The sequence below is a fragment of the Astatotilapia calliptera genome, chromosome 11 (assembly GCF_900246225.1).
Source record: "Astatotilapia calliptera chromosome 11, fAstCal1.2, whole genome shotgun sequence".
NCBI lineage: Eukaryota > Metazoa > Chordata > Actinopteri > Cichliformes > Cichlidae > Astatotilapia > Astatotilapia calliptera.
Genome location: NC_039312.1, coordinates 35895896 through 35923724, shown reverse-complemented (window position 1 = coordinate 35923724; position 27829 = coordinate 35895896). Strand labels below are relative to the sequence as shown.

Below are 27829 nucleotides of genomic sequence, written 5' to 3'. Positions count from 1 at the left end.
ACTTTTTTAATACAACTTTGAATTGTTTAAGTCGACAGAAATAGGTTCGATTATTTAAATCTAATACATTAATTTTGATTTTGTAAATATCTTTAATTCTTAGCAAGATGAACACAAAAAGACTGAACATGCTTTCTTGTTTGTTCAGGATTGAAAAAATAATTAAAAGAAAAACCAACAACAGAGCTGCTGCCTCGTCAGCTCCTGGCTGTGAACCCGGTCCCGGTCTTCCGGCGGCTGTGAACACGGTTCCCCGGCGGGGTGTTTTCGGCCGGGTTTCGGTTGGTCCCGCTGCGAGACTCGCTGCTGGTTTTGGTGCTCAGAAAAAGCGGGGGAGTGATTCCTCTTCACCCCACCCCTCTCTGAAATCGTTCCACTACGTCAGCTCGTCCCGTCCGCTCGGTGAAGATGTCTGCGACGGGCTCAGGCGGCTGTGGACCCGGGCCCGCCTCGGGCGCCGGCTCCGGGGCGTCCAACCCGCGAAAGTTCAGCGAGAAGATAGCACTGCACACCCAGCGGCAGGCCGAGGAGACGGCCGCCTTCCAGGAGGTCATGATGGACATCACTTCGACCAGGGTGAGTGAGAGGCGGCGGCAGGAGGAGAGCTGCCGGAGGAAGCGAGGCCTAGTCCGGGCTCGTCGGGCTCCGGATAAGCGCTGTGCGGTGTCTCTGCGCGGCGCTTTGCTGAGATTTGGCGCTGTTTTAGCGGCAATCTCCTCGTGGGGACGCAGTGTGTGGGTTTTGTTGGGTGTTTGTCTCTCCGGGACGCACTGCTCTTCATTTCCGATACATCGTTAGCGCTCGAAGCTAACGCGGCTAACTTGTCTTGTTTACTATGTTACGTGAACGTCGCTGTCAGCCTCGCAGTGCCCCGCAGAACTCCGGCCAAAAACCGGATATTTTAACGCGACGTCACCTCACGTCACACACACATATCCAACACCTTCGACTTAATTAATTCGGGGTGTTTATTTCATCCCTTTGGCAACTTCGGCGTTAATGTCAGCCATTGACAGGCTTTGCTTTCATGTAGATGAAGCTCCCATTACTCGTGTTTTGTGCCTCCTAAGGAAAATAGTGTGATTTTATTTTTGATTTGTTTCTTTGACTTGTGGAACAAATATGTGTGTTTTACAGATCTGACGTGGTGATTTTATCTTTGTCCACCCTGCCCGGGAAAGATTACCTTAAATCGTGCATACTTTACACGGACTCTGGCCTGGCGGCGCCGTTTTAATGTCAGGGTGGGCGATTGGTTCGGATGTGTTAACGTCACCTTGTCATTGGTGATGTGTGGGTGTCACTGTGATCTGAAACACGCCCTCAGGTGTGAAGCAGGTGAGAGGGTCGGAGTGTGGAGGCAGGTGGTCTCTGCTGGTGTGTTTACTGTCGTGGGAAAATGTGGGAGTCTGGCTGTCAGTTTATTTTTGATGGTTTGAGGTCATTTCTGAAATTTTTTTACAAGTTTAAAGGTGTGTGTTTCTGAAGCTGGTGTTTTTGTTCTGTGAGTCCAGCCCGTGATGCTGCCGTGGGGTTTGGAGTTTTTAGGTGCGTTTGTGTAATTTTATTAGAACACACAGAAATGGTACTGAAATAATCACACAGTGGTAAAAGTTCATCCTTCAATACTTATTTTGGGTCAAAGTCAGCAAACCTTTATTTTGAAATAAATGCTTCAAAGTAAACCTTTATTCATTTTAGTTTCACATCAGATGTGACAGTGATTCTGCACATAGACCACAAAATTAAAGGTAGTTCAGGAGATGCCTGAAGGTGGCTGCTGAGTGGTGGGACTTGCGTATGGACCACGGTAGGCCACAGCTTCTCCCGGACTCAAACCAAAGAGCCGTGGGCCCGACGGCTGAACAGAAACACGAATGCTTCAGGCTGACATCCAGTCACGTCTTTCATAAACGTGTTTATTTCATACACGAGTGAATGAGAAAAGCTCACTGTTTATGAACGTGGTGGGCTGTGGACGCATCTTTATACTCTTATTCTGAACGTTCAGCTGCTCTGTTCTTCCTGTCTGGAAGCTGTGAGTTGCTCTGGACGCTGCTGCAGGTCAGACAGTCTTCTTCCCCTCTCTGTTGAATTGCAGCTCCTGCTGATGGTCCTGGTTTGGTTCTGGAGGGTCACTCGGACCAGAACCTGCAGCAGATGCTGCACAGAGCAGGTCCAGGACCAGCAGCTGCAGCTTCTTATCATTATGAGGTGCTGTTTAGTTTCCTTGTGGGGTCGAGTTGGTCCTGAGAAAGGCCCTGGTTCTGTGCTGGTTCTGTGTAGCTCAGATGGATTTAGTCAGGCATGTGGATCCGGACTGATTGTTTAGGTCTTGTGTAAAGATTTTGTCCTCCAGGGTTTGTGAAAGCGTGATAAAACAGAAAATATCCTGAGGTTTGATGGTCTGACCCTCTGGTTTCATGATCCGCATCATTATTGGCTTGACCTCACTGACAGGTGACTGGTGTCAGAGCTGCTCAGTCACACGTCGGGTAGAAAGCTGCAGGTCTGTAGCAGATCCAGGAGTTTAACCCGAGGACATGATCGAGCTCTCTCTGAACTCATACAGTCATGTGAAGGAGGAGGATCTCACTGGACCCTCTGCAGTGTGAGACAAACGGAGTCCACCCCATGATTCAGCAGCTCGTTGATCCTCCCTCAGCAGTGACAGTTCCTGTGTGACTTTATCAGCCTGTCAGATCTCTGAGGAGGAGTTTGACTCCACTCTTCTTCACAGCGTTGCTGAAGTTTGCTCCATTCGTTTATGCACAGCTCTCTGAGCTCTGCACTCCGGACCGCTGCAGCAGCTCCGTCTGCGCTCGCTTCAGCGTCCTGCCGATTGGTCCGAGCTTCAGCTGCGGGACACATGGCCTCACTCTGACTCTGGAATACTCTGATGTACGGGGAGTTCACGGTCCACTCGGATCATCATCCCTCCTCCACGGCGCTCACAGCGAGCAGTTTGCTGCTGTGCACTTTACTCTCGTCTGTTGCTGAAGTCTGCTGCAGCTTTACAAACCTCAGCTGGCTGTCGTGACCTTTAACCTTCTAAATGAGGCCTGTGGAGTCTGAGATCTGTGGGTTTTTCAGGATGAATGTGTTGGGATGTTCACTCCTGGGAAGATTGTGGCATCCTGTTAGCACACCTGAGTGCTGCAACACTTCTGCTTTTACACAGGTGCTCACACCTGCTGCTGAGTCAATCAGTGGGCAGCAGCTAGTTGCTCCTCTTGAGCTCCTCTGTAAGGATGGACGGGTTTCAGTGAGACTGGTGCTGTGAATCGTTTTTCTGCCTGTGACATGAATGAATGCAGAATAATCCAACCCTGAACATAGAGCTGGGCGATAGAACGATAACGATATGTATCGCGATATAACTTTTACTCGATAGAGAAATTAAGCTATCGCGATAGACCTCGCCGCTCTTGTCCTCTTTTTAAAAAAAAAAAAAAAAAAAAAAAAAAAAGGTCAGCCAATCCAAATTAAGTAGCGCAGAGCCGAACCAATCACAGCCGCAGCGTCACGTCGCGTGACTTGTTACGTGCAGCACAAGTGCCAAGCCGCACGTGTGTTTGTTGGGAAGCAGCCAGCGGGTAATGGAGGAAATGAGTGTGCCGACTAGAAAAATCAACCGAGCGTGACCGAAGAGAAAACAGATGATGGTTCCAATGCCCGAGAGATTGTCGAACGGAAGAGCCATAGAAGTTCCGTAGTGTGAAGGTATTTCGGCTATTTCAAGTCTGACAAAAAACAGAGTAGCGTGCACTGTAAATTGTGCCGAAAGCAAGTCTGGAAATACAATAAACTGGTGCATGCGTCACACTGTGCGCCACGTTATTGTTTCGGTGAAATGAATTTCTACAATACTGTTAATTCTACTCTCTGCAGTGTTTAAATGCTTACATATACACACAGTTACTGTCCCTCCACACATACGACTCGGTTCTGCTTCTATGCCCCAGCTTTGTTTACTTTTTCCCACCGAGGCTTCTAGACTTCTGATTGGCCAACATTTCTGCACGGTTAGGAATCTAGCGCCACCTGCTGCTTTGGCATGTTCATAGCAGCGTTTTCCTTCATTTCTGCCTTTATGTGTGGACGGGATTATTTTTTAAAGCGAAAACGGAAAATCTCCGTTTTCAAAAATACCCGTGTACGTGTGGACGTAGCCTCAGTCTCTGACTGGAAGCGCTAATTCGTCATTCGGCTTTTGTCAGACTAAAGTAACTGTTAAAACTGTTTGAAAAGCTAAGCTATACAACAAGGAGAGATTGAGAATTTCCTTTTAGTTCTCAGTTTATTTGATATTGACAAAAGTTAGTCAGTTTTGTCTGTTCTTCTGTAAAACAAACTAAGATTTATTTTTAGAATTAATATTTTGTTTCTAAGTGGAATTGACAATTTAGTCTGTTTCGTTTGTTCTATTTTGAAACTTAAACGCTTTAGCGGCTGCCTTTTGTGTAGTTTGCAATATTTGCCTTTATTTATCTGAAAAAGTCTCGTGTTCCTTAAGTACATCTACCCTGTTGAACTTATTATGGGAAATAAATATTTAAAAACAAGCTGCTGATTATTTCACATTTTACTTGTGAGCAACGGCACATTTAAATCTTACAAATATAGTTATTTGGCTTATATCATGATAGATATCGTTATCGACTGAAATGAAAAAAACATATCGTGATATGAAAAAATCTCATATCGCCCAGCTCTACCTGAACATGAATAGTGTTTGGTGCTCGCTCTCTGCGGGTCAGCGGTGCTGGTGTTGGTTGTTTAGAGGTGGGTAAACCTGCCGTCTGACATGCTGTGCCTCCTGTTTCACTTCACTGCTTTTCTTTCTGAACGAGGCCAGGTAAGAACACCTTTCGTGCAGGGCCAATACCTTCCTGTGTCTGCAGGCCACAACACGTAGCGTGGTTTTTCTTCTTTAGATTGCAGCTCGTCGGCAGTTTGACGTTCTTGCGAGAGGAAACGAGGCTGAGCTTATCTGATCTGAGAGCAGGTGATGGACATTCAGGTTTCCCCCCTTAGACCTGAGTTTGTAGCTCTGAGCGTGTTTCAGGTGTTTAATGAACTGAAGCCACAGCACGGAGATGTTCCCGAAGACGTCTCCGGTTTGGCGAGTTCGCTGCTTTCAGGGCTTCAGAGGGCGACGCCTCCAAAGGACAGCAGGCTACATAGACGTTCCCAGCAGCCTCTGAAGAGGAACTCTGCTTTTTGATCGCCGTCCATATGACTCTGTTTCTGCAAAGTCTTCCATATCTGAAGTAGGAAAAATGGCCAAACTCAGGGCTTGTTGAAAATCAGCCATTTGAAGCTGTAACCAAACGACTCCCAAAGAATTCAGCGATGAGTCAGTTTGTAAGGAAACGTGTACGGGTCACTGACTCAGGGCTGCGAGGAGGTGATCGCATGTGCAGTAAATCACCGTCACGCTCTCACAGGAAGGATGTCGGCTTTCAAGCGTTAAAATTAGAGCAGGATGTACTCTTCAAATGAATGTAGATCTGTGGCAGTGCAGATGAAGAAGTAAGGATAAACCCCCCACCCCCACCCCCGTGGGTTTTTCAGATCATAAACCTTATCAGCAGTCTGAGTGGGACGTCCTCGCACTGCAGGTGGAGCGTCACGTGGACACAGGACGGCGTTGTCGGCATAGAGGAGGATTCTTACAAAATAACACGGGTCCATGTTGGAGTTAGCTCAGGCGTCCACAAACACATGGATGGAATATTTCTGAGCTAACGGTTTGCTGTGATTACACTGCCTCATTAGCGACGGGGAGCCATCTTTAATTATAACATTAGCGGTTTTCCAAATTTTGGGTTCAGAATTACAGGAAATCGGCTTTAGTTCATTAAAAAGTTGCATTTCTGAACATGAAACTCTCATCCTGTGACAGCATGACGAGAAAATAGTCGCACGAACAGGGGCTTTTGTTTGGGTGTTGCTAAAGGTCGTTTTTGTGGGCGTGGCCTCCTGACGTTTTGTCCTGACTGAGAGGCAGACAGACGAGCTCACGCTGGTCACGCCGTCTCTGCGCTGATGTATACCGCAGCGTGTACGGCGCCTGCAGCCTGAAGCGATGGACACGGGTTGTGATCCTCATCAGCCTCGGCAGAGACGACGTCTCGGGCAGCGAGGAGGTCCTTCACAGCCTGAGGAGACACTGTGGGTGGAGCTAGAGCTGGGCGATGTCTTTGTGAGGGAGGTCATCTCATTATGGAGGGAAAGCTTTTCAGTCCAGTTTGTGTTCTTCCAGCTGAGCTCTGTGCTCGGCACAGGAAGTCTGAGTTTATTTTCAGAGGCCTGCCTCTTCTCACGATGGAGATGATGGCAGCGGCGGGCAGAGTCCTAAGGCGGGAGCAGATGTGTGGTTCGTGGCTGATGTCTCTGAATTCCCCAAACTTCACGGACAAAAAAGGAAATTGTTTGTTGTGATGAGTAAGTTTAGAAGTGGGGAACAGATGACAGCCTCGTGGCGTCACAGCAGGCGCTGATGGCGCCGTGCGAGCGCTCCGAGCTGCTGGTGGTTTCTGTGCAGGTCTTTGGAATGACATCATCAGCTTCCTCTGCAGAGGCCTCCTCCTCCTCGACGTTGTGCCGCTCGCGGTCCTGGCTCTGGTCTGTGGGACCCTCCAGAGCCCAACCGCGACCCGCTACACTCAGCAGACAGGAAAGGGCCGGGCTAGAAACTTTCAAAATAAAACCTGAGGCCATCATATTAGGCATAAGCTTTTTAGCACAAGTTGGATCTTTCATGTGGATAATGGAGCGTTTGAGCCGCTGTTCTGACTTCATTTGACTTTACTGTGCAGAGCAGCTTATATACAGATGAGGTCGAATAAAAGGTGGCAGCAGTTATGTCTACAGATGTTTATATCGCTGTACAGATGTGTTGATCAGTACATCTGCACATTGTCCGTAGTATTCTGGGATGCAGACGCGTGTACCTGTTTCTTTGTTCTGACCCCCGTGTTGGCGAGCGTGACCATAAACTGCAGCCTGATGCGTGGATGTAATGGCCGCTCGTTTGCGCCGCTCGGCCTGAATTAAACGGCGTTTGTGGACGAAGTTGAGCGTGGTTATGTTACGTGTCATGGAGGAGGAGCTGATGTTAAAGAGGAGGAGGTGCTGTGTCTGGCTCCTCCTCCTCCTCACCGTTTCCAGGAACGCTTCAGGAATACGTGGACGTGACGTGAACCCGACACAACCTGAAACCGTCAGAGCAGAACTCTGCGCCGTCTCCTCACATCTTAAGCTGCTCTTCAGTTAAACTGGCGCCGTCACTTCACTTCAGATAAGGAAATACCTCGGTGTTCACATCAACGAGGACCTCACTTGGAGCACACATACGGAATTCCTTATTAGTAAAGGCAGACAGCGCCTCTATCACCTGAGGCGTCTAAAGAGGTTTAAGATCTCCAAGAATATACAGAGGAGATTCTACACTGGTGTCATTGAGAGCATTTTGTGCAACAACATCATGGTGTGGTACGGGAACTGCACAGTACAGCAACAGAAAGCCCTGCAGAGGGTTGTGCGCACAGCTGAACGCACTATGGGAACATCTCTACCAACACTGCAGGACATCTACGCTGAAAGGTGCAGATCCCGGGCCATCAGGATCACTAGGGACTCCAGCCATCCCGCCCACAAACTGTTCAGGCTGCTGAGGTCAGGGAAACGCCTCTGCAGCCTGAAAACAAGAACAGAAAGGTTCAGGAGGAGTTTCTACCCACAAACAGTGAGACTCCTCAACCAAAAACGCAAACCGGATAATATGCTGGACAATCTCACACACAGTACATAATTCGCACTTTACTTTCTTCTTTCCTGAACCTTATCTTATCTTATCATATTATATACATTTGTACTTATGTAAATATGTATATTTTTATAGTTTTTCCTGTCTCTTAGTTTAGGTAAAAGCTTTTCTAGTATGTTTCTCACAGTCGGGGGGAGTATTTTTTAGCCAGGAAAAACATTTCACTGTATGTTGTACTAGCTATAACTACATGTGACAAATAAATAAATAAAGAAAGTAAAGAAGAAACGGCGTCTGCGCTCCGCTGCTTTAACCTGACGTCCAGCTTGGTCCCCGGTTCCTGGAGCCGGGGCGAACCTGAGAGCTCAGACGTTAACGCGGCGCGGCTTCGTCGTTGGTTTGATGCATTTGAGCCGCGCAGATGGCGAATGACTTAAATCTGTTCCTCTGACGGACAGATCCGTCCCTCGGGTTTGTTTAAAGCGAAGATTAAACAGGAAGTTGCCGCTGCGCTCCTCTTTGGTGATCATCCAATCAGAGCTGGACCTGGAGCCTGAAGGGGCGTGGTCAGAAGGTTGAACGAGTTCCGTATGGCAGAGGATTGAGCCTGAGCATGCTCTGGCTCCGCCCCCTTGCTTCTCATTTATGCACTGGTATTTGCAGGTCTACAAAGATTGTTCTCTTCATAATTCTGCTTCAGAGACTTGGGTGTAAGGTAACCACGGCGCCCTCAGTGGGGCCACCATCTTTGTATTTGGATGCTTTTATGACGTAAACAGTGATGTCATCAATAATCCCAAATCTGTGGCGGAGACCGGTGCGAGGAAGCGGCGTTTTTCTGTGCAGGCTGAGCGACTTGTGCGGAGGTGAAGGCGGAGTCAGGCGGAGATGAACGTGGTGTAGACGATGAGAAGAAAGCAGGGCTTTTTTTCACTCTTATCTGTAACACCATCAGCGCTGCTCTTCTTCCCACATCCACCCCTCCGCCTGCTGCCCTCGCGTCACCACAGCACCAAAGCATTAAACGCAACCTTTGACGACATCACTGAAGTGAGCAGGTAACCAGGTGAAGTGATCACCTGGTTACCTGCTCAGGTAACGAGTCTGTATGGGGAAGCACGGTCGGTGAGTTGCGGCTCGCCGAGGTTGTGGTCGTCTCATGTATTTGATCTGAGTGACGGTGTTTTTTTTTTTTCACAGCTCCAGGCCCAGAAGCTCCGCCTTGCCAGGAATCAGGGGCCGTACTATGGCGGCTCATTACCAAACGTGAACCAGATCGGCAGGACCCCTCAGGACTTCCAGGTAATCGACTGCTACTGCACTTTCACCCTGATGTCACTTCCTGTTTCTTTTCTTATGTCGTAGGTGCAGGACAGCGAGCGTCAGAGTATCGCTCGATCTCTGCTGACGTGATAAAGACGCCTGTTTTGTGTAAACGTTACTGCCTATGTTTGAGTATTGGAGTAATAAGGTGGAAATAAAGGTGGGCTGAGGATGGAGCCCTGTGGGGCTCCTGCAGAACATTTAAGGCGGTCTGATGCTTTCGGTGGTTTGCGTGCGGCAGATGTGATCAAAGCCACAGACGGTCTCTGTCGTCGCCTCTCATCCGCTTAGTTTCTCTTTTGGTTTGAATCTTTGGTCCTGATCGTATCTCTTTACTCTCCTCGTGTATATTTTTAATGCTTTTTTGTCCTTCCTGAAAAAAGAAATGTGAGGAAACGGCGCTCTGCCTTCAGCGTCAGTGTTTACTGATTCTTTTGTGACGAGGAAGACGATTGGCTCAGTGTTTTCTCTCCTTTATTCTGGAGTCAATCAGGCACCGGGTCTCTGCTGTGAGCTCCAATCAGATGTGGGCAGCAGGAGTTAGAAAGCCGAGCCCGCTCATCATCTCTGACTCATCAGTGTTTCCATCACACTCGGTCTGTAATGGCGCTGTTCGTGGCTCCTCCTACTCTGCTGCAGTGGAGCTGAGCGTGGACAGAACGTCTCTCAGGTGTTTGAGTTTCCTCCTGTGGGTCTGATGCAGATGGCTGATCCCACATTAAAGGATCTGTCTGCATCAGAGCGACCCAAACACACACAGGTAGCCTGCAGAAGCTCCACCCCCTGATCCAACGGGGTCTCTGTTGTGTGGCTTGTTAACGCCCTCCTGCAGCTGCTGATCCTCTGATCTAGGAAGGTCTCGTCTGCTCGGGGCTCTCCAGTTCTCCCCTGGGGTCGTGCGGGGAACTCTGGGACCGCGGTTGCCCCGGGACACGAGCTTCACTTTACAAACAGCCGTTGGTCCCTACAGGCTGACCTCACCGCCTCATCTTTGTTCAGTTTATTTGAATTATACTCGAAGATCAGACAAAAATGCTGTTTCAATAACCACAACATGTGTCAGTGAACGAATTCTCTGAGTAAATATCTGAGATTACAAATACTGAGCAGAGTAATCCTGACCAGGTCACATTATTATGGGCTTTTATTTTGAAGTGTGTGAGGCTTCCTGTTTCCTCAGTATTTACAGGTGTGGAAATGATGCTGACTCTGTCCTCTCCTCTCATTCCTCCCCTCTCTGTCCCCCCCCCCCTCCTCCTCAGGGCTCCTTCCCGTCCACTCTGGAGTCCAGTCGGGCGACGCGGCATCACGGGCTGGTGGAGCGAGTGCAGCGGGACCGCCGCTTCGTCTCGCCGGTCCGACCATATCGCAAAGTATCCTTCAGTTTACGCGAGGCTCCCTGTCTTATTCCAGATTGTTCCTGTGCTCCCGACTTCCTGTCTGTCTGTTTACTTCCTGTAAAGACTGTGAAACCTCTCAGCTGCACTTTGATTGCTGGGAACTATTTTCAGCAGCGGATGACCAAAAATCTGCAGCAGCAGCTCCAGGATGGAGTGTGGAATAAATCAGTGTGTGTGTGTTCGTGGTGACGGAGGATGGCGTGTCAGCTGACAGTGAGCGTTTAGAGATTTTGGCGTGGCGGTAAAATCCAGCGGTGGTGCACTCCTTCTCCTCTGTGGTCGCAGTGATGCGTCATGAAGCCAGTGTTTCAGCTTTTAGGATAACAGAAGGAGACAGGAAGTGCAGGAAAGGCGTCGGGCGGCGAGCTCACAGATGTCAATGCTTTATTGGACGGGTCGTTTTTGTCGCGCTCTTTCTCAGTCGTCCTCTGCGTCGATGGGGCGAGGGGGCGGGGCTGATGCTGAGAGCCACTGCGAGGAACTTTTATCTAAGAAACTCCGAGTGATCACGTTGAGTTTGTGTCACAGCAGCAGTGAAAAAGCTGCTCAGAAAAACAAGTCGTGCAGGCACGCTCGTCTCCACACTTGAAGCTCCTCCCATCTGACAGAAGTGCGACCTTTGACCTTGGTTTGAGTAAGAAGTTGTGGTGAAGCTCTGAGTTCTTCAGACTGCACTGAGCGTTCCCTGTGAGGGCGAGAGTTCAGAGTTCATCCTCTTCCGCTCGCGTCCTGCAGAAACCCCGATGATGAATCAGAAATAAGTTAACAATAAGTTTAAAGAAAAAAACGACATCGGGCTGTCGGGGTTAACGTGTTCTAACAGGGCGGGGTCATTCAAACCCGATGAGCTGATTTAGCCCCCGAGAAGCGACACAGGTGAGTTTCTACAGGTCAGCGTGGTGTCGGCGCCATCTGAAGCTCGTTTAGCTCCTCCTGATACTGAAACTGATGAAGCTCTGTGCTTTCCTTAACCTGCTGCTTCCTCAGATGGACAGCTCCCCGTACAGCCCCGCCTACCTGTCGCCGCCACCCGACCCCAGCTGGAGAAGGTGCTGTCTGTTAACCCCGCCCCCTGCTCTCCCCGCTGTGTGTGTGTCCGTGTGTCTGTCGGCAGGTCTGTTTCTTTGGTTTCGCTCCTGCTTGCTGTTCCCTCCTGAAGCCTCAGCGTCGCTGCAGTAAAACCTCGACGCTCCTCTGAGATCAGAAACCGGAGGAGATGAAGCTCCGCCTCAGGCTGTGAAGGAGACACTCTGCTGCAGTCTGACCCGTGAATAACATCTGTACACAGATGTTCTGTGATTGTGACGGGCGTTTAACCCGTGCTCCCGCAGCGCTCGAGGAAGACTCGCCTCCCCGCTGCAGTGACTGCGAGGTGACTCTGAGGCTTCAGAGGGTCCCGTGGTCCTCGCGTTGACCGAGAGGAGCCGATTCCAGCCTGTGTTCCTCCTGCTCTTCTTCTTCTTCTGGAATCTTTGGCTCTTTCTTCTTGGCTTCTTCCGCTGCTTCCTGCCTTCTTTCTGCGTTTCCTTCAGAGGGAGGCCGGCTTCCGAACTCCAGGTGTCCTATGAAGCTCCGCCCCCGCAGGTTTCTGCCACTGACTGGTTTCAGGTCTGCCTGCGCTCGCTCCACCTCCTTTGTAGGAGCACGGTGGCGTGGTCAGGTTGGGGGTCTGAGCACAAACTACGGTGGCGATAACGCACTCAGAAAAAACCACAACAAAGCAGGAAGGGGGCGGGGCGGTTAAATGTCACGATGTGCAGAAACATCAGCTCAGATCGCGTCCAGCAAGCCTCCAGCTGAGCTGACCCCTCCCCGCCGCAGGCGGAGCGTTACGAGGACTGAAGGAGCCGCGGGACCTGAAATCCTCCACGCGAACGCCCCCACAGGGAGTGAAAACCACGACACATGAAAAGTGGGAGAAGCTCGACCTTCATCCTGCCGTCACAAACAAATGAACAGAATTCAACCGCTCGGGTTTGTTTGGCAGCTCAGGGCCACCGTACAGCAGGACCCGGCAGCTCGAGGCCGCGGAGCCTCCCTCTCTGCTTGGCTTGTTTGTCTCTGAGCCTCCTCCCTCTGCTCCTCTTCGTCACCCTTTGACTTTTCGTCGCTGCTTCCTGCTCGTCAGACCAAAATAACTTTGTTTTTGTCGATCATAAAGGAATTGGTCTGGAAACTTCCCCGGAGATAAAAGCCAGTTGTTTCGTCTCCCCACCACTGCACTCAACAGGTGAACCCTCCTCGTCCTCCTCTTCCTCCTCCTACCTTCACTTCCTCCTCTTCTTCCTTCCTGCAGCTGTAACCTTCAGAGTGGACTTTTAGAAGAATTAGATCTTTTCGATGCTTCAGACTTTGAAGCTTTCTTCCTTCCTTCATCGCTCGGCCCGAGCTGCTGCTCGTGAAAACCTCTGACCTCGGGTGCAGCAGCTGCTGTCACAGGTCAGAGGTCATGTTGTGCAGCTGTTTGCAGTCAGAGCGAGCCTCCTGCGGGGAGCCAGAAGTGCCAAAATCACATTAAACACTCCAATATTTCCTCTTATTGCCTGTTAGACGTTTTTACTTCCTGTGAGTGTCGGTTAAACATCAGGCCCAAGTAAATGGATCAGAATGACTCCGCCTTCATTTACATACAGTAGCACAAATGCAGGAAGACGAGAGATCACATGACCTTCACCCCCGTGGAAACATCTGGAACTCGATCTGCAGATGATCCTGAAGGTCAGGTGTTTACTCCAAGGCAGCAAATCAGAGTGAAAGGTCAAAGGTCGATGAGTGAGCAGTAAAACACAGAAAACTGACGGCGTCGGAGTTTAGCTGCTCGTCCAGGACGAATATTAAAACCTGAAAGAAAACATCCAAACGTCGGGTTGCGAGGAGAGTCGCGATACATGCTAATGATTATTAGTTAATGATTAATCAGCACTGTGCAGGAGAAAAGACCAAAGTAATCATTGTTGTTATTACTATGTTTTTACACTCTGACATGACTAACAGCTGAGCATCAGTGAAAACATAAACAGATAAAACAGAAAAGTAAATGTCTGCGTTTTATTTTTTTCATGTTTTGTTGGTTTTTAAAGACAAATTCATTTATTTTTGAGTCGCTTCTTTTCATTTTGGCATTTTTGTCTCTCCGTAGTTCGAAAGAGCGTTTCTTTGGCGTCTCATCTCTTTGTTTCACCCTCGCTAACCTTCACCTCCTCCAAGCCTTTGCTCCTCTCCCCCTTTAACTCTCTGTCGGTGTCTCTCGCCCTTCAGGACGAACTCCGACTCAGCGCTCCACACCAGTGTGATGAACCCGCCCTCCGGAGACCCGTTCAGCACTGGCGGACCCACGCTCGCCCTCCAGAACGCCAGAATCGGCGGTGAGTGAAACCGAACCGAACAGACGCCAGCACAGGTGTGTGTTATCAGAGACTTGGAAGACGGTCCGTGTTCAGGGCGCGAAGCTTCAAACATGTTGGAAAGTTAAAGTGAAACTGTTCAGCAGGATTATCCTTTTTTAATAATTACAGGAAAACATTTAAATCCAGCTTTGATTGTAACGGCGACGACCTGAGCGGACACGTTTCAGTGATTCAGTATGTTTGTAATCACCACTGTGTGTGTGTGTGTGTGTGTGTGTGTGTGTGTGTGTGTGTGTGTGTGTGTGTGTGTGTGTGTGTGTGTGTGTGTGTGTGTGTGTGTGTGTGTGTGTGATGCTGCAGGTCAGAGCGACGGAGAGGGCAGAAGAAGTGAGTAACGCACATTTATCCTACGTCCAAAGGTCAAACTTCCTCTCACTGATGAATGACTGTGGATGTCAATAGAACAGGAATATTGTTTGTTGTCGGGCAGATGAGCATCTTTACAAAAGTAAAGACCAATAAGAGACTGTACAGGGCAAACATGAGAAGGATGCAACATAGTTACAAAGGAGAGTGCAGCTAGCAGGATAATCTTGTGCTGTATGTTTGTACAACAATGACAAATGCATGAAGGACGCCAGCTTTTCCCTCCTTGAGCTTTTCACATTAAAGCGTCACAGCCCTCCTCTCCATGTGTGAGTCACGGTGTTTTATGTCCCTCAGTGTTTCCATATCCTGTCCCTCCCATCGAGGAGAACGTGTTGGACGAGGGGAAGCTGATGAAACCCTGGGACACCAAGAAGGTAAAACCCACAGAAACACCATCTGCCTGTTTCACCCTTACATTAAATATTCACATTTATATTCATTTCTCCCTCCAATCTCCATAAATGTCCTGAGAGTATGCGAAGGACATTTCTCACTAGTTTATGGAAGTTAAATGAGTCAAAATCTCATTATCATCCTGACACAGCTGCTGCAGGGTCCGTTTTAGAAACATGTTGACATTTTAAGTTTTGTGTTTTTAGCTTGTTCTAAAGTTTACTGAGTGATTTTGTGTTTGATGCTTCTGAGTCATTTCTGTTATTCTGGATTTTTCTTTCCCAGCTGCCGTTGTTGTCATCCCGGCCGAAGTCCTGCGAAGTTCCCGGCATCAAGTAAGTCCCAAAAAGCTTCTGTTAATTCAATTCAATTCAATTTTATTTATATGGCGCCAAATCACAACAAAAGTCGCCTCAAGGTGCTTTATAGATACAGAGAAAAACCCAACAATCATATGACCCCCTATGAGCAGCACTTTGGCGACAGTGGGAAGGAAAAACTCCCTTTTAACAGGAAGAAACCTCCGACAGAACCAGGCTCAGGGAGGGGCGGGGCCATCTGCTGTGATTGGTTGGGGTGAGAGAAGGAAGACAGGATAAAGACATGCTGTGGAAGAGAGACAGAGGTTAATAACAGATATGATTCAGTGCAGAGAGGTCTGTTAACACATAGTGAGTGAGAAAGGTGACTGGAAAGGAAAAACTCAATGCATCATGGGAATCCCCGGCAGCCTACGTCTATTGCAGCATCACTAAGGGAGGATTCAGGGTCACCTGGTCCAGCCCTAACTATATACTTTAGCAAAAAGGAAAGTTTGAAGCCTAATCTTGAAAGTAGAGATAGTGTCTGTCTCCTGAATCCAAACTGGAAGCTGGTTCCACAGAAGAGGGGCCTGAAAACTGAAGGCTCTGCCTCCCATTCTACTTTTAAATACTCTAGGAACAACAAGTAGGCCTGCAGAGCGAGAGCGAAGTGCTCTAATAGGGTGATATGGTACTACAAGGTCATTAAGATAAGATGGGGCCTGATTATTTAAGACCTTGTATGTGAGGAGCAGGATTTTGAATTCTGGATTTAACAAGAAGCCAAAACAGGAGAAATCTGCTCTCTCTTTCTAGTCCCTGTCAGGACTCTTGCTGCAGTATTTTGGATTAGCTGAAGGCTTTTCAGGGAGTTTTTAGGACTTCCTGATAATAATGAATTACAGTCGTCCAGCCTGGAAGTAACAAATGCATGATGTATGTAAACAGAATTGGTCCTAGCACTGAACCCTGTGGAACTCCATAATTAACCTCAGTGTGTGAAGAGGACTCTCCATTTACATGCACAAACTGGAGTCTATTAGATAGATATGATACAAACCACTGCAGTGCAGTACCTGTAATACCTACAGCATGTTCTAATCGCTCTAATAGGATATTATGGTCGACAGTATCGAACGCTGCACTGAGGTCTAGCAGGACAAGCACAGAGATGAGTCCACTGTCAGAGGCCATAAGAAGATCATTTGTAACCTTCACTAAAGCTGTTTCTGTGCTGTGATGAGCTCTGAAACCTGACTGAAACTCTTCAAATAAACCTCTGCAGATGATCTGTTAGCTGTTTGACAACTACTCTTTCAAGGATGTTTGATATAAAGGAAGGTTGGAGATTGGCCTATAATTAGCTAAGACTGCTGGGTCTAGAGATGCTTTTTGAGTAAAGGTTTAACTACAGCCAGCTTGAAGGCCTGTGGTACATAGCCGATTATTAGAGATAGGTTGATCATATTTAAGATCGAAGAATTAATTAATGGCAGGACTTCTTTGATCAGTTTTGTAGGAATGGGGTCTAAAAGACACGTTGATGGTTTGGAGGAAGTAATTATTGAAGTTAACTCAGAAAGATCAATTAGAGAAAAAGAGTCTAACTTAACATCAATGGTACTAAGAGTAGCTGTAGATAATATTACATCTGTGGGATGATTACTGGTAATTTTTTCTCTAATGATAAAAATTTTATTTGTGAAGAAGTTCATGAATGTTAAAGGGATTGTTGGCTCAACAGAGCTCTGACTGTTTGTCAGCCTGGCTACAGAGCTGAAGAGAAACCTGGGGTTGTTCTTATTTTCTTCAATCAGTGATGAATAGTAAGATGTTCTGGCTTTGTGGAGGGCTTTCTTATAAAGCAGCAAACTATTTCTCCAGGCTAAATGATGATCCTCTAAATTTGTGACACGCCATTTCCTCTCCAGCTTACGAGTCATCTGCTTTAGGCTACGTGTTTGAGAATTATACCACGGAGTCAGGTACTTCTGATTAGAGACCTTAGTTTTCACAGGAGCTACAGTATCCAGAGTCGTACGTAGTGAGGAGCTGAAATTATTAACAAGATAATCGACCTCTGTTGGGGTAGCGTTCAGATAGCTGCTCTATGTTGGTACAGGACATTGAAGATGATAACAGTGGGTGGATTATATTCTTAAACTACAGCGCTTTCAGAAAGACATCTACTGTGATAAAGTCTACTCTCCACTGCTGTGTAATCAATTATTGTAAATGTAAATGTTATCAGGAAATGATCAGACAGGAGAGGGTTTTCAGGAAACACTGTTAAATGTTCAGTTTCTATGCCATATGTTAAAACAAGATCTAGAGTGTGATTAAAGTGGTGGGTGGGTTCTTTTACATTTTGAGAGAAACCAATTGAGTCTAATAACAGATTAAATGCCATGTTGAGGCTGTCATTCTTAGCATCTACATGGATGTTAAAATCACCCACAATAATTATTTTATCTGAGCTCAGAACTAAATCAGATATAAAGTCTGAGAAATCAGACAGAAACTCTGTGTAAGGCCCAGGTGGACGATAGATGATAACAAGTAAGACTGGTTTCTGAGTTTTACAGCTGGGGTGGACGAGGCGAAGCATCAGGCTTTCAAATGAATTAAAAGTCTGTCTGGGTCTTTGGTTGATTAACTCATTCACTGCCATTGACGTCTATAGCCGTCAATGGCAGTGAATGAGTCAATGGGTTTAACTCATTCACTGCCAATGGCTGGCAGTGAATGAGTTAATAGGCTGGTGTGAAAAATTGCTGCCACACCTCCCCCTCGGCCTGTGCTTCGAGGTTTCTGGTAGTTAGAATGACTCGGGGGTGTTGATTCATTTAAACTAACATAATCATCCTGCTGCAACCAGGTTTCTGTAAGGCAGAGTAAATCGATTTGTTGATCAATTATTAAGTCATGTACTAACAGAGACTTGGAGGACAGAGACCTAATATTTAATAATCCACATTTCACTGTTTTACTCTTTGGTTCAGATGTGGATACTGTATTGTTCTTTCTTTGTAATTGTTTATGTTTAAGTTGTTTGTTGCTGGTTTTTAGTTTGTTTTTTGTCTGTGTGGGAGCTGACACAGTCTCTATGGAGATGGGTTTTTTGGGTGGGGGGGGGTAGCAAAAACCCATCTCCATAGCCGATCTCTGTTAGTCTGTCGCTCCTGTTAGCCACACTCTGTCAATCTGAGTGATGCTTTAGCCTGATTTGTTAAGAATGGCCTGGTTTAACCGTTACCTGGAGACAGGTAAAGCTTCAGGAACTTGAGCTGTGATGTGAATCTCTCTGACCTTGTTCTGTTTCCTGTCAGTATCTTCACTTCCCCGGAGCAGCCGTCCACGCCGGCTCATGGTGTTCCCTCGGCGCTGAACACTGGCGGCTCGCTGCCTGACCTCTCCAGCCTCCACTTCCCCTCGCCACTGCCCACGCCACTGGACCAGGACGAACCGGGTTTCCCAGGGTCGTCCTCTTTGAGTGGTGGCAGCAGCACGGGAAACCTGGCCTCCACCCTCACCCAGCTGGGGATCAACGCCGCCAACGCGCAAGGAGGAAACGGCAGCTTCCACCACCCACCAGGTAATTGAAGCTGTGACCTGTGAGTTTGTGCGTGGCTACAGGTGTTTAATGTCTTTTGTAACCGCACACGTTTTGCGATGTGTTGAACTGCAGTCTGTCGTGTTAGCAGTGAAATGATTGACAGGTGTGAAATCTGTGCAGGTGAGAGCAGAAAAGGGCTGCAGCTATCGATTATTTTAGTAATCGAGTAATCTATTGACTATTCCATCGATTAATTAAGTAATCGGATAAGAAATACTTTTGTCTTATTAATGGGCAATAATAACAGGTCTGTCAGAACAAAGGTTGGTTTTAAAAACTGCAATGTTTTACTGCACACAACATAAACTAAACCCCCGATTGTATTCACGCTATATTAGGATTACATTTTTCAAACAGTTTTTGTGCTGCTGAGAACAACGTTATGATGCTGCAGATGTTTATTAATATAAATAATAACTCAGCGTCCAGCCTGACGACCCTCAGGTCAGCGCCTCGTGTACGTTTGTATTGATTTGTGAAAAAAAGCTTTTAAATAAACAACATTTAACATTGTTTCACTTTCAATGTGAAAAATGTTACAAAAGCCTTGATAGGGTCTCGTACACCCCACGCCCTCCTTTAGACACACCCCTGTTCGCTTCCACGTGTAATAGGACGGCCGCGGTCGGCCAGTATCAGACTAAGTTATCAGGAACTTCTGCTGAACAGCTGCTGTTTCCTCAAGATCTGAGTCTCCATTCGTTTCTCGAGAGGCTGTTTGGGACAGCGGTGACTCGGCGGGACCACACACGGTACAGGAAGTGAGTCCGTGGTCCCGTGTTTCAGAGTAATGTCTGCGACGGCGAGTCGGACAGGTCGTGCTGTTAGCTGCTGAAACGTGCGAAGGTCCGGGAGAATCAGGAAGACTGAAGCTGCCGTAGGAGGATGAGAGTTTAGGGTGGAGAACCAGAGGGTGTAGTCGCCGCAGCAGAGGCCACTCTTCCTGCTGCGGCGTTTCTGACAGCGAGCGGCTCTTCTTTTGAGCTCTACTGTCAGAGTCGGCAGAGGAAGTCCGTGGGCGAGCGCTAAATTTAACCCGAGAGGAGGATTTTTGTTGAGGGAGGAAGCGGCGTCGGAAAATGTTGAGTCGTCTGTGAGGCAACCTCAGGCAGGAAGTGGCTGAGAGCTCGACCTCAGGTTACCGTCTGCATCGTTGTCCCGTGCTCTGACAGGCTGCGGACCAGGTGGACGAGGGAACGCGTGTTTATTGTAAATGAGGTCAGACAGGAACTGCAGGTAATGTTTACACCTGCTGCGACCTCCTGGGACGGAGCTGGTAGATGGCGAGGTGCGATCAGCTGAGTGCTCGGTGTTAACGTTGTTGTTGTTCTTGTGTCTTTCAGGACTCCTGGCATCGTTACAGAGCACGCTCGGTAACCCCTCCCTGCAGTCATCACTAAGCAACCCCAACATCCAGTCATCACTCAGCAGCCACTCCTTCTCAAACTCCCTTAGCTCCGCCTCCCTGCACTCATCGCTCAGCAACCCCTCGCTGCAGTCGTCCCTGAGCTCCTCGCCGTCGCTGCCATCCTCCCTCAGCAGCCAATCGCTGCACTCGTCTCTCAGTAACTCCTCCCTCCAGTCTGCGTCCAGCGGTAACCCTGGTTACAGCAGCGGCGTGGGCGGCTCTGGCTCCTGCTCCTCCTCCTACTCGCCACTGATGAGTGGGCAGGGCCAGCCACCGCCGCAGCTCAGCACGTCGCCGCGCCGCCGCGTCCAGCTGTCCCCGCTCATCCTGCCGCTGGGCGGCGACTCACGGCGGCATCACTCCAAACAATTCTCCCCGACTATCTCACCCACCCTGTCCTCCATCACACAGGTAAGCGATCACCTGTTCAAAATCAATACAAACAGGAAGTGATGCAGTTTAACAGAGTTTCCCGGGGTTAACGTCCCGCTTCCCTCTGCAGGGCGTCCCGTTGGACACCAGCAGGCTTCCTGTGGATCAGCGGCTGCCTCCGTACCCGCTCAGCCAGTCCCACCAGCACCAGCCCGGCGCGCAGCAAACGACGCTGCCTCAGCACCACCACCAGCCGCCGCTCCGCCTCCAGCAGCCACGGCCCAGCAGCCAGCAGCAGCTCCACCTGCAGAACATGCGGAACCAGCACCTGCAGCAGCACTTCGGAGCGGTACGTCCCCAAATTCAGTCCTGATTCTAAAGTTCCCCTCCGTTAGCTCTGGCGCTCACCACCGTGTTTCCTCGCAGCAGCAGAGGCTGATGGGACCGCAGATGAGCGCAGCGCCCCCTGTGAAGAGCGAGGGCGTGCCGGAGCAGTGCGTCCAGACCTCCTCCTCGTCCTCACTCTGCCACGCCAAACAGGAAGCGGAGCAGCAGAGAGCCAGCCTCCATCAGCACCAGCAGCACGCCGGCCACAGCCTCCCCGCCGACATCTACAACGTGAGTGACCTCTGCCGCCAACGCTCAAGTTAAACACATACACTCGCCTTAAAGTAGGCGGAGCCGGCCGCTGTCCCTGCAGCATAATGCTTTGTAATGCTTCGTTCTGCTGACGCTCAGGTCGCGGCGCCCATGCACGAGCAGTTCTGATTGTTTGAGACGTGGATTTCGGAGTTGTTGTGGTTTTGCTGCGTGTTTGTGGCGGATGCTGGCGTGTCCCACGTGATGATGTCGTCGTTGTTCACGCGGCAGATAAACTCCTGAGACTCGTCTGTGTCAGGGTCAGAGGTGAGGTCCTCCCACCTGGATCAGCTGGTTACTCTTCAGCAGTGACTTCATCAAAGACGTGTTACCGTGAACACTTTCAGAGCACGCAGACGTGTTTCCATCTTGACATTTTTTTGCAGCAGTTTGTGACCTCACGAGGTCAACTGCACTTCCTGGTTCTGAGGAGCAGTTAGAGGCCACGCCCATCATCACGCCCATGACACTCTACTTGGGGAGACCTGTGGAGCGGGCTCTCAGCCGGGAGGAGGACGCTCCGTCTGTATTTCGACGGCAACGGCTGTTAAACAAGCACCAAAATTTCATCTGTGCGCAGGTCATAGGGGGAGGAGTCACCTCCACCTGGTTTGAGGTAACGCCAAGGGGTGTGAAGGAGACCATTCCTCGCTCAGTGTGTTGCTGCTCCGGCCTCCAGGATGTGAAACATGCCGGAGGTGCCTGGCTGTGACTCCTGGGATGTGACTGCAGCACGAGTGTGGTTACTATAAAGCAAATAAGCCAATCAGGAGCGGCGCTCTGAGTGCGTATCTCGTAGTTTAGCGTCAGCGAAGGATTTCTGCTCTGAAAGTTTGTCTTCTGAGTAGGGGTGGGCGATATAAACGATATACAATAGAAACTATATAAATTTGGCCAACGATAGAGATTTTGACTATACCGCTCTACCACGATAGCGCATGTTGATGATGTCATCAAGCTGCCCCTGTTTTGGTCGAAAGCATCATGGGCAGTGTAGTCCGTGCTGCAGGGAGAATGGACTGCCGTACCCGTGATGTGTCTGTGAGCGCGAGGAGGGAGAGAAAGGAAAAGTACGAGCTGTCACCGAGCAGAAACGGGAGCTGGAAGCATGTAAATATAATAATAACCACTGCAGCCAAACAGAGAGCCTGACGAGCCCAGCTGTGAGTAAGCTGTTAAGACTCGACTGTACGCTGTGTTCCTGTTTTCCTCTGAAACAATAAAGTTCTGTTGCAGCAGCCTTTCGACGCCTCTCTCTGTCTCTCGCTAGCAAAGTGAAGCTAGTTTTCAGCTACGAGCCCGACACGAACCCGACGTATCAGCCAGAGGTCCCTTTACTATGGTTCGGAGCCGTGGACCTTCAGTAATAGTAATAAATCACATTCATGTAGTTGTAAACAGCATGATAATATATTAAGTAATCCAAAGTAATCAGAATACGTTACTCTCATTGAGTAATGTAACGGAATATGTTACAGAATACATTTTGGGGCATGTAATCTGTAATCTGTAGTGGAATACATGTTAAAAGTAACCTTCCCAACACTGCTCCTGACTGAAGTTTGGCCCGTGTACAGCATCCTGCTATGCGACTGCATTTGTCCCTGACCACCAGAATCCCTCACGTTAACTTTTATCGAGTGGAAAAAAAGTTAGCGTTCATCCTCCAGCTTCACTGTGCTAATGTTATGCTAACATAGCTGTGTCGCTAGCAATCACGTAGCACAACATTATATAGCAGGTAGTCCAACTTCAGTAACCCTGCAAACGCCACTGCTGTTTAGTTTCCTGTCTTTATGTTAGAAGTGACAGCAGAGCTGTACGTTTGAATTAGTTTCAAAAATCTCAGTCAGAACATGGTATGAAATGTTTAGGTGGAAACTAGCGAGCTAACTTCCTGTTAACTTCTAACTCCGTTAAATTTAATAAATTCTGTTTTCCACTAGGTGTGAATGTGCGAGTGAATGTGAATGGTTGTCTGTCCCTGTGTGTTAGCCCTGTGACAGACTGGCGACCTGTCCAGGGTGTACCCCGCCTTTCGCCCTATGACAGCTGGGATAGGCTCCAGCGCCCCCTGCGACCCTGAAAAGGATAAGCGGAAGCGAATGGATGGATGGATGTTAAACTTAATTGTTACACCTGGTAAAGCAGCAACGCTGATGATTTAATTAAAGATGAAAGAATTTAGACGTTTTTAACTCTGTGTTCGTTTGACTTTGGGACCTGAAGCAGACGGAGTTTTGGACCCAGATTACTCCGTGAAGCTCCTCCCTACGGCAGCCGTAATGCTCTGACATCCATCAAGCAGTGCTGCTTACCAAAGTTACACTAAAACATTATTTAACAGATTTTTACAGCCAAAATCGGTTCGAGGTCAGTAAGCACAACCAGAATTCATACATAAGGAACACTCTCGATTTTTGAGAAAATTAAAGGATTTTAAGTCCTTATAGTGTGGAAAATACGTTATACAGAAGAAAAGAATATATCGTGATATATATCGTTACCGCACGTGCTTCAAATTATACCGCGATATGGATTTTAGGCCATATCGCCCAGCCCTACTGCTGAGAGATAGTGGCGTTCCCGGGACAGACGCCAGACACGGGCCGTCCTGGAGGAGGCAGAAGGCGTAAACATCAGCACGCTAGTGAGGACGCTGAGAGTCATGTGACCAACATGAGGCTGACACCAAACAGATTAGTTTAAGTGTGTGTTTGCGCGCGTGTTTTACATCCTCGGCTGAAACTGGATTTAATCACTTTGTCTTTCTGTTGTCTTTTTCCCAGGATGCTTTGCTCAGCTCTCTGCTGGACGACCCCTACCTGAGCCTGCAGCTCACCGGCAGATCTGAGCAGCAGGTAAAGGAGTGATGTCACATGTTTGAATAGAAGGAGCTGATTGGTTGTCAGTATAGCTGCAGGGTGTTTGTAAGAGGGGCTGAGATCGTCTGAGCATGTGCGGAGGAGGGAGGGTGGAGGATGAAGGTGGAGAAGAGAAGGAGGTGCAGAGGGTGGGTGGGACAGAAGGAGATGGAGGCAGATGATTGGCTGTGGAGCTCAGGTGAAGGGTAGAGTTTCATCTGTATTCTGTAGCGTGGTTGGTTAAAGAGGTTAAAGTTCATGCTTCTTCAGGTTTTGATGATTTTGAGGATGACCCTCCTGCGCCGTGACAGCCCATCTCAGTTCTGCGCGGCGTCTCTATCGAGTCACGTGACCTCAGCTTTCTCTTCCCGTTGCAGTTCGCCACAGAGACCCAGGCCGACATGCTGTCCCTGAACCACAGCGGTCTGAGCTGCAGCGCAGACAAGAACCAGTTCCCCTCCAACAGCCAGGGGGCGCTAGACCTGCAGGACCTCAGTGACCAGCAGCTCCTCAACAATCAGAACCAGAACTTCAGCGGGAGCGACGGACGACATAACGTGCCCAACATCATCCTCACAGGTCAGCGAGACGCGAGCCAAGCGTCGTGTTTTCTGTTTGTTTCTCCTGCACGCCTCTAAACCCCTCCCCCTCCGTCTGCAGGCGACTCTCCGACGGGCCTGTCCAAAGAGATCGCCAGCGCGCTGTCCAACGTCCCCGGCTTTGAGATGGACTCCTTCTCGCTGGATGACCAGCTCCGGATGGACCCGCTGTCCCTGGACATGCTGGAGGGCAACCTGATGCTGGCCGACCCGGCCGTGGAGGACTCCTTCCGCTCGGACCGGCTCAAGTGACGCCGCCGACGCTCCGGGAATGGCGCCCGCACCTGGAGAGGACTCCACCCTTCCGTCGCTCCCCCACAGCCGGTCTGTCGAGCGAGCTTTGGAAGAATGCGCCTTCATCGATGAAGGAGCTGACATCTGTGTTGGGGGAGGGATAAACTGAAGGAGGCGGAGCCTCACTGTCAATGGCACTTAAACTGAAAACGCTCTCGCTTGCTTGAAGTCAGAAACCTGCTGCAGCTTTCTGACCACTCCCCGCCCACACCCGGCCGTCATGATGGCGTCACGCCACAGGAGCGGAGGCGTGAGAGCGGTGTGGAAGCCACTTTCTGCTCTGACAGCTACTTTAACAGGAACTTAGCCATGACCCCTGACCTTTGTCCTCTGACTTCTGTCCCCTGACCGTGCGTGCTGCTTCTGCTCGGGCTGCTCCGCTCTTTTATGCAGAACTCATTTTGACGTGTGAGCATGCTCCGACCCGCCCACCTTTACGTTGCCTCTGACTGGACACGAGCGTCGACCTACAGCAGCTGAGCATTGCCGAGTTTTATCCCGCCGAGGCTCGTCAGGAGAACACGCCCCTCAGCTGGAGAACTGCCGTGGCTGCACGAAGTCTGTACATGAAGAATGGACACACCCACCATGTCCCGCTTCGGCGCTGTGAGTCGACGCGTCCCGTGTCATCACACGATCTGCTTGCTCTTTGGCTTCTCTGTGTGAGTGTCAGCTGATCTGAAGGCGGAGCATCGATGGCGCCTTTGACCAGCTTACGTCTGTCTGTTACATCCACATTCCCGCCGCCTGCAGATGGTCAGCTGACCTTTGAACCCAAAGTGATGCTTTTCAAAGAGGAGTGCGAGCCTTCCTCCTCCTCGTGTGTTTTTATGAACTCAAGTATAAAGTTTTTATTTTTGTAAATAACTCAGATATAAAAATCATATTTAAGAAGAAAGCGTTTAGCTCGCCGCCACCTTTGTGAGATCAGCCCGCACGTCTGCCTGACCGCTTGAAGGTCGAAGCTCGATGCGCTCGCCCAGGATGGCGAGGTCCCAGCAGAGTCCCAGCCCCGCCTTAAAACAAATGTAAGAGCGCGTTATCAACACATGTGATTGTGATCAATCGGAGCCTGACAGGAAGCTGCACGACTACAAAATCTCTCTTTCTGTTTTAAACAGATTTTATTTTATTCTGAAAATGTTTGAATGAATTTAAATTTACGGAAGTTTCACGAGGAGCGAAAAACAAATATAAAAGTCGTACATTTACGAGGAAAATTATTTTTAAATGTTTCCTCGTTTGCTGCTTTAATCTGAAAATTCGACATCATAACCAAAATAAACACATAGATTATTAGAGCCGCGTTAATGAAAGCCGCCTGATGAGGTTTATTAGAAAAAAGAATTTATAATCCTGAAAGGATAAATGTTTTTTGTATTTAAAGATAAGATATTCCATCATGGCCCTGACCGGCTGCCGTAGGAACCACCCCGAACGATTAAAACGCAATCAAAATCCTTCCTGTTTCAGCCTGGAAGGTTTTGGGAAACCTTGAGTCCAAAGCAAGCGTGTTGGGGGAGGAGCTTCAGAGCAGCCTTGCTGGTTTCAGGAGGTCGGGAGGTGACGAAGGTGAGGAAGAGCAGTGGGACTGGAGGTTCAGGTGTATCTGCTGCCCCCTGCAGGTCGCTCACAAGATAAAGGTCACAGTCGAGGACGGGAAAAACGAAATGAAGCTGATCTCTGAGGACCTGCAGACAAGCTCCTCCCACCTCAGCCCGGCCATCACGAGCAGCAGCCGCTCCAGTCATTGATCGATTGACCTCGTCCTTCAGTCTCAGTGACCCGAGGCGAGAGGTCAGCTTTCGCTCCGTCGATCAATACCTGATCAGCTCATTGATCGCCACCTGATCTGACCAATATGTTCACACTGACAGGCTGCCGTAGAGCAGCCAATAAAAATGCACCGCACTTCGCGTCATCACAGGCGTCAGCCAATCAGGTCACGTCATGAAAATCCCAAGAAGTCAAAGTGCTGCACTCGGGTCTGGACGTGTGATCTTTGCACCTCCTCCTGGAGGAGGCGCGGCGGCGCCCTCGGGCCGCGGCGGCGCCTGTGTCAGGACCACCGCAGGTACAGAAAGATTAAAAAGCTCGAATATTTTCTGAGATTAAAGCCGTAATTTTATTAAAATGCTTTTTTCTACTTTTTGAATCTGAGAGAATATTACAAATATAATCGGACACGTTTCACAGGGTTAAATCTTAAATATTTCTTCTTCTAGTTTTCATTTAACAATAATAAATGACTCATTTTGAAAAGCACTTCCTGTTCCAGGCTGTAAAGTTCTGCATAATCTGACCTCCACTCTCACTCCAAACGCTAAGGCCTGATTGGTCAGCTTTTGGAAGCCTGCAGAGGAGCAGATGACCATATAAGGATGTCAGCCGTCACAGAGGCAGAAAATTTTTTTTAAAGAAAAGCTCAGAGGTGACTTTAGTGTTTATAGATGAAGCTTTGATCATGTTCACACCATGAATACAAATAAAAATATGAAATATTTTATTAAAAGTTTCTTTGGTGGAATCGGAGACGCCTTCGTGTTCAGCAGCAGCGTTTCTTTTTTCTTCTTCTGTTAGAATAAAACCAAAACGCGTTCGATCAAACGGACGGAGAAGCTTCGTGCGGCGATCCTGGAACAAAATCGTGTTTTACTTCCTGTTTAATGTTTTGTTTGTTTTTTCCTTTCATACGACGTTCAGTAGGTCAAAAAGTTCAAAACTGAGGAAGAAATCCCAGAATTCATGTGTGCGTGCGTGTGTGTGCGCGTGTGTGTGCGTGCGTGTGTGTGCGCGTGTGTGCGCGCGTGTGTGCGCGTGCGTGTGCGCGCGTGCGTGTGTGTGCGCGCGTGTGCGTGCGTGTGAGACTGTTTTCTTGTTATGCAATAACTGTGCAGAGTAAGCCTGCAGTTCCAGTCTCTGCCAGTGGAGGGCGCTGCTGACCTGTGTGTGGATTAGGGATCAGTTAAAGGCCATATTTCATATTTTTCATATTTTTTATTGATATTAATTTCTGTCATTAATGTTTATAGTTTTTTTCATGTTTTTTTTAGACTCCAGAGTTAAAAA

The 27829-nt window shown here is 48.7% G+C and overlaps 1 protein-coding gene across 3 annotated transcripts; it reads left to right on the top strand.

The window, feature by feature from the left end:
* Positions 1 to 351: 351 nt before the first annotated feature.
* Positions 352 to 27556, top strand: LOC113031800 (CREB-regulated transcription coactivator 2). 3 transcript variants are annotated; one of them, XM_026184225.1, is made up of 16 exons: positions 352 to 576; positions 8975 to 9076; positions 10360 to 10470; positions 11485 to 11546; positions 12659 to 12727; positions 13756 to 13862; positions 14205 to 14231; positions 14568 to 14647; positions 14952 to 15001; positions 18298 to 18563; positions 19928 to 20403; positions 20495 to 20713; positions 20794 to 20982; positions 23793 to 23864; positions 24245 to 24446; positions 24528 to 27556. In XM_026184225.1, the coding sequence occupies exons 1-16, from the start codon at positions 409 to 411 to the stop codon at positions 24716 to 24718; spliced, it is 2391 nt and encodes a 796-aa protein (XP_026040010.1). In that variant the 5' UTR covers positions 352 to 408; the 3' UTR covers positions 24719 to 27556. The 3 variants fall into 3 exon arrangements, with proteins under 3 accessions (XP_026040010.1, XP_026040009.1, XP_026040011.1); XM_026184224.1 differs by having other exon boundaries at positions 20791 to 20982; XM_026184226.1 differs by lacking the exon at positions 12659 to 12727 and having other exon boundaries at positions 20791 to 20982.
* Positions 27557 to 27829: the final 273 nt, after the last annotated feature.

Coding starts and splice junctions, on each gene's coding strand:
- LOC113031800 (XM_026184224.1), top strand. CDS start 409: ATGTCTGCGACGGGCTCAGGCGGCTGTGGACCCGGGCCCGCCTCGGGC. Junction 12,728..13,755: donor CCCACCACTGCACTCAACAG/GTGAACCCTCCT, acceptor CTCGCCCTTCAG/GACGAACTCCGACTCAGCGC. Junction 14,232..14,567: donor CGACGGAGAGGGCAGAAGAA/GTGAGTAACGCA, acceptor TATGTCCCTCAG/TGTTTCCATATCCTGTCCCT.